Source organism: Cariama cristata, unplaced genomic scaffold, assembly GCF_000690535.1.
Source record: "Cariama cristata isolate BGI_N322 unplaced genomic scaffold, ASM69053v1 scaffold34338, whole genome shotgun sequence".
In the NCBI taxonomy this organism is placed as follows: Eukaryota; Metazoa; Chordata; class Aves; order Cariamiformes; family Cariamidae; genus Cariama; species Cariama cristata.
The window spans coordinates 4,921-9,548 of NW_009629995.1; the positions used below are offsets into that span (position 1 = coordinate 4,921).

Below are 4,628 nucleotides of genomic sequence, written 5' to 3' on the forward strand. Positions count from 1 at the left end.
TCTGAAACAAAAAGGAAGTGGTAGGAAAATGCTCCAACACACGAGGGAATTATGTGTACATTGCACACACACTTAGACTAAATCCCTGTTTAGAGAAAGCAACAGATGAGTAAAAATAGTCCTAGAAAGGTTCTACTTTTTGAAGAAAAACTCAATCAATCACAAGAATAATTAAAATCTTCAGAAAGAAAACACATAAGACCAAAACAGTCACTGATGACACTTTTTAATTTGATATGGTCAGACTTTTTCAAAGTAACTTGTAAAACCAACAGAGTAAGACAGAACTAGAGGATAGGCAAGTTTCATATTTACAGTCATTCAAAAGTAATAGTGTAAAAGCATATCTCAGTGGTGACAGAAGCATGGAAACATACAAATAATAGTATTTTTTAGAACATTATTAGAACTTTATTATATTATCTTCTTAACTATTAAAAGAATCTGTTGCATTTTTTACTGCCTGATTCTAATTCACCAACTCCTCCACAAAACAACTTGTGATACAAAAAAAAAAAGCCACTTTTTCTGTTTGTAAACAACAAAAACACCTGCTTTTGTTTTTCCAGACATTACTGAAGTGGCACAGCAGAGTTAACACTAACGCTCTATTCTTTACCATTAAAGTAAAAAAAGAGTTGGGCAAAGGGAAAAAAACCAGACCAAGTCAGTGTAATCATTCAGTTGGGTTCTGGATGACAATCAGGAAGTAGTCTTTATCTGGAGGAAAAAGAAAATCAAATTATTCTTCATGGCCAATATTTGTTCACAGTAACAGTAAATTTCAACATTTTTTTCGTATCTCACTGATACACTCTGGGAACTACAGCATCCTGACATTCGTTCTCAATGAACAAAACAGGCTTAGCGTACCAGATCACTTGTTTTTATGAGTCTTAGTTTAAAAACTGCATGCTCCCAAGCCAATTGATTTTAACTCGGTTTATGTCTAGGAAATAATAGTAACTGGAACATGCAATGATGGAATCAAAATAGGTGGTGCAAGGCAGTGATTTCCCTTATCTCACAGGCAGACCGCTGGCCTGCAGTGGCTGTAGCTGCATTTTTTTCCGGAGCGATGCTTATTCCCCTCTGTTCATCCTTCATATGGAAATCAGAGGCTGCCTCAGCATAAACCTCAGAGCCTGTCTTAAGATCTGCCTTGATCACTCCCTGCAGAACAGTCTACTGCAACTGCAATCCCCTCCCTTGCCTCTCCAACACCACAATCGCACCACAGAGGCGATGCAGTATGAAGGAACAAAGCCGAGTTCCTGACATATTAGCGAACTGTACTCACCTTATTGCTTCCCATTTCATAACTTGATGAAATACTGAGGAAGTTTCCTGAAAAGAAGGTTGCTACTGCTATATTCTACGACGCATGATTAGAGCTACAATATGCTCTATTACTTTTCTCTGAACTGGAAAATCTATGGGACTGTTTTGCTTTATCACTTAGTCTACAGTGCTGAACTGAAACTGCTCTCAAAACATATTCCTTTCCAACTCTTGTGGTTTTATACTGAGAAACACAATGCATGAGAGGCTGCAACATGCTTTCAAACACTATTTATTGCTTTCTACTTTGATCAACATGAAATGAGGAAAGTAATTTCCCACATTCAAACATGAAAAAGCAAACTTAGGTCAATGATAAAAGCTTTCAGCTCTGAAGAAAGCAAAACAGTTTCTTAGAAAAGAAGAGATTACGCAATATGAATAAAAGCAGCAGGCAGAACTTTACTCTCCGGCTGACAGCGTCAAACTCACAAGAAAAGAATTCTGCTGGATTCCCTGATGCCTGCTTTCACCCCACTCGCTTTTACCTGGTGCAACCATGATTTCATTTTTCTTGGAGCGGATCCGCAGGAATGTGAGGTCATTCTGGGGATCAATGTCTCGCACAGTGCTCCTTGCCTTCATGATGAAGCTGTGCATGAGGCCCGCGTACTGAATTGTTGTGGAGTTGTCCATAGTACTTTTGATCGGAATACCTGCAAGAAACAGGACGGCAAGGGTCGGTGACAAAAATCCAGAACTAACTCCACCTTGGGTATCATCAGGTCCAACTGAGGTGGCTATTTAACCTAAGCAGATGTTGTCGCTACACCAGAGATTAGGAGTGGTTTTTTTTAAAGGCTTAAAAGAAGAATATGAACAGAAATAAGGTGTGGAAAGGCTAAGATCTGGAACCATGGGTGTAGGTGAGAAGAACTGTTTACCTCTAATACCAGCAGTGCTTTACTTTTGCCTTTTCATTTATGAGATTTATGAATAGAAATAAACTATAACAAAAATAAATACAGGGGGAGGCGGGCAGGGAGAGGAAAAACCAATGTTTCAATTTTGTTCTTCTGGCTGGGGACAGCTTTTTCTTTCAGAAAGGCTCCTGAACATCACAATTAAATGATACTCAAGTAAGCTAGGCCGGGATCAATGTTGATTATAGAGGACATCAGCTGCTGCATCACACAGTTACAAAGCTGAGGCTCCAACGTTCAGCTGTAAGAGTTGATGCAGTCCCACAAAGTCCCCGGTTCAATTCTTGTGCACCAGCCAAGAGGGCAGACACAGTGTTTGGCCACAGCTTTCCCTCCTTTATACTTCTGCCACCCATTAGATACGTTTTCCCACAAAAAGCCAGCCAAAATTCAGCTCACGTGTCAGAACAGTGCGGCAGCCAACTACCAAATACAGGCATGGCAGAAAAACTGCTTGCAGGTGTATGTTCAAATAAGCGCAGCTTCAGCCTGGAGAGCACAATCCATTATTCACTATCATGAAAAAGCAGCGAGCAGGAACACAAGCTGCATACAGGTACACAATGATCTGACTTTCAATATATTCATATATAGCTACTATCTGTCATCCTTTCTAAGGATTATTTCTAGGAAATATTCAATTTAAATTGATAATTACACCATTTTAAGAAGTTGGGCTGCTCACAGTGTATTTAGAGTGCTCTGAACAAGTCTGCTCTGCTGGACCCTTCAATGACTCCAAAAAGAGACAACCAGCTTATGAGTCTCATGAGGCCGCAAGCACGAGAGCTGCTAAGCTACTCGAGTCTCCAAAGACAGCAGCAAGATTTCAGATGTCATGAGAGCTTTTAGTGCTACTGATAAAGGCTTTGACAGAATACAGTCTCAAACACTGGCATAACTCAAATATTTCTAATCTTCTGCAATTTATTTTAGTTTATTTAATTTATTTCCTAAAATAATAAAGTGAGCTTGCAGAAAAGCAGACATGGGAATCCAATTTTCTCTTGTAGCCTAACTATTGTCTATCTGCTTTGGCTAGAGGAAAACCTTTGCTAAATGCAAGTATTACGATCATCAGTCCTTAAGATGCATGTTTACAGTAAGCTGTACCTCAGAAAACCGAGACTGACACAGTACCTTCAGAATTAACAACAATAATTCCTTGCACTCCTTTTTGGCTCTGAATTCGCTTCAGTGTTTCTTCCACCTCAGCCTGCAAACAAAGAAAACACAAGTCAACAGAGGATTACAGCTGCTATTTGCCTTTTGCAACAACGTGTCTGAAAATAAAGCTGCACAAAGATGATTCAAACAGATACTACCTACACCGTTCTATACAGCAAAGTGTCTGTACTTTGGTACTACCTTTTCCACATGACCTTTTCAGTTGTTTTCCAACTGTCTTCGCCATCTCTCTTCACTCATTTGTGATTATAATCTTGTGGAAACCTGGAACTTCCCTCTAATCTTTCTCCTTCTCCCCAACCCTCCCACAAACTCACCCATCAGTTCCTTACTGTAGGCTTGCAACTGGAAGACTGCTTAGTCAGACTGCTACAATTTAGGTGTCAAGCAAAAATGATGTATGAAAATATACATGGAATTTAAGAAAAAAGTAGAAAAAGATACATTCTAGGTGCAAGACCACCCTCCCTTTTATCAAATGATTGCTAAGAGCAATTACAAATAAGAAAAGAGACGGGGAAAAAAGAATGAATGCTATTTATTTATAAATATGATTAGTGCTGGGATAGCTACAAGATTATAACCACTAACAATAATTTACAACTTTGTAAAATCAACTTTAAAAAAAAAGGGGGGAAAAATGAAAACTGAAGGCCAAGGCAGTAGTCCCGTTGCCTTCTGTGTAAAAATCACCACCAACTTCAGAAGAGCTTTCAAACCATTCTGTACAACTTCCATTGCTACAAGACATCAATCAAAATTTAACTATAGCTTCTCTAACAGGGTCATAAAACCCCAGCATCTGAGCTGTTTTCCACAGCTGGGTGAATATTTAGCATTTTTTATTCCCATTAAAGGAAACAGAGACATACAGCATCTTTCAGATCCTGCAAGATGGAGTCCTGCAGAAATGGTCTAGGAGCAAAAGCGGGAATCACATGAACTCAGGAAAGGTGAGACCTATATGGGGCATTTGGCCAAGACGGCTGTGTTTCTTAGGCATTGTGAATAACCCTCTCTCCACGTCCACCCCGCAGCAAATGGGCACAGTCGTGTTTTAAGCCCTGTTCCCTGGGAAAAGGACTTGTCCTAACAAAACAACATGGCCTCAACCTCAGAACTACTAGCAAACTTTCTGCAGAGTGCTGTTAGTACAAGTACGTAGCTTGGAGTAAC

General features: G+C 39.6%; 1 protein-coding gene across 1 annotated transcript; it reads right to left on the reverse strand.

Moving 5' to 3' along the window:
* Positions 1–383: 383 nt before the first annotated feature.
* On the reverse strand, positions 384–4,367 carry DYNLRB1 (dynein, light chain, roadblock-type 1; the record flags this gene model as incomplete). Its single annotated transcript, XM_009705377.1, has 4 exons — positions 384–720; positions 1,830–1,997; positions 3,405–3,480; positions 4,325–4,367. Coding segments are annotated over 4 exons (331 nt in total), but the record flags the coding sequence as incomplete, so codon positions are not given.
* Positions 4,368–4,628: the final 261 nt, after the last annotated feature.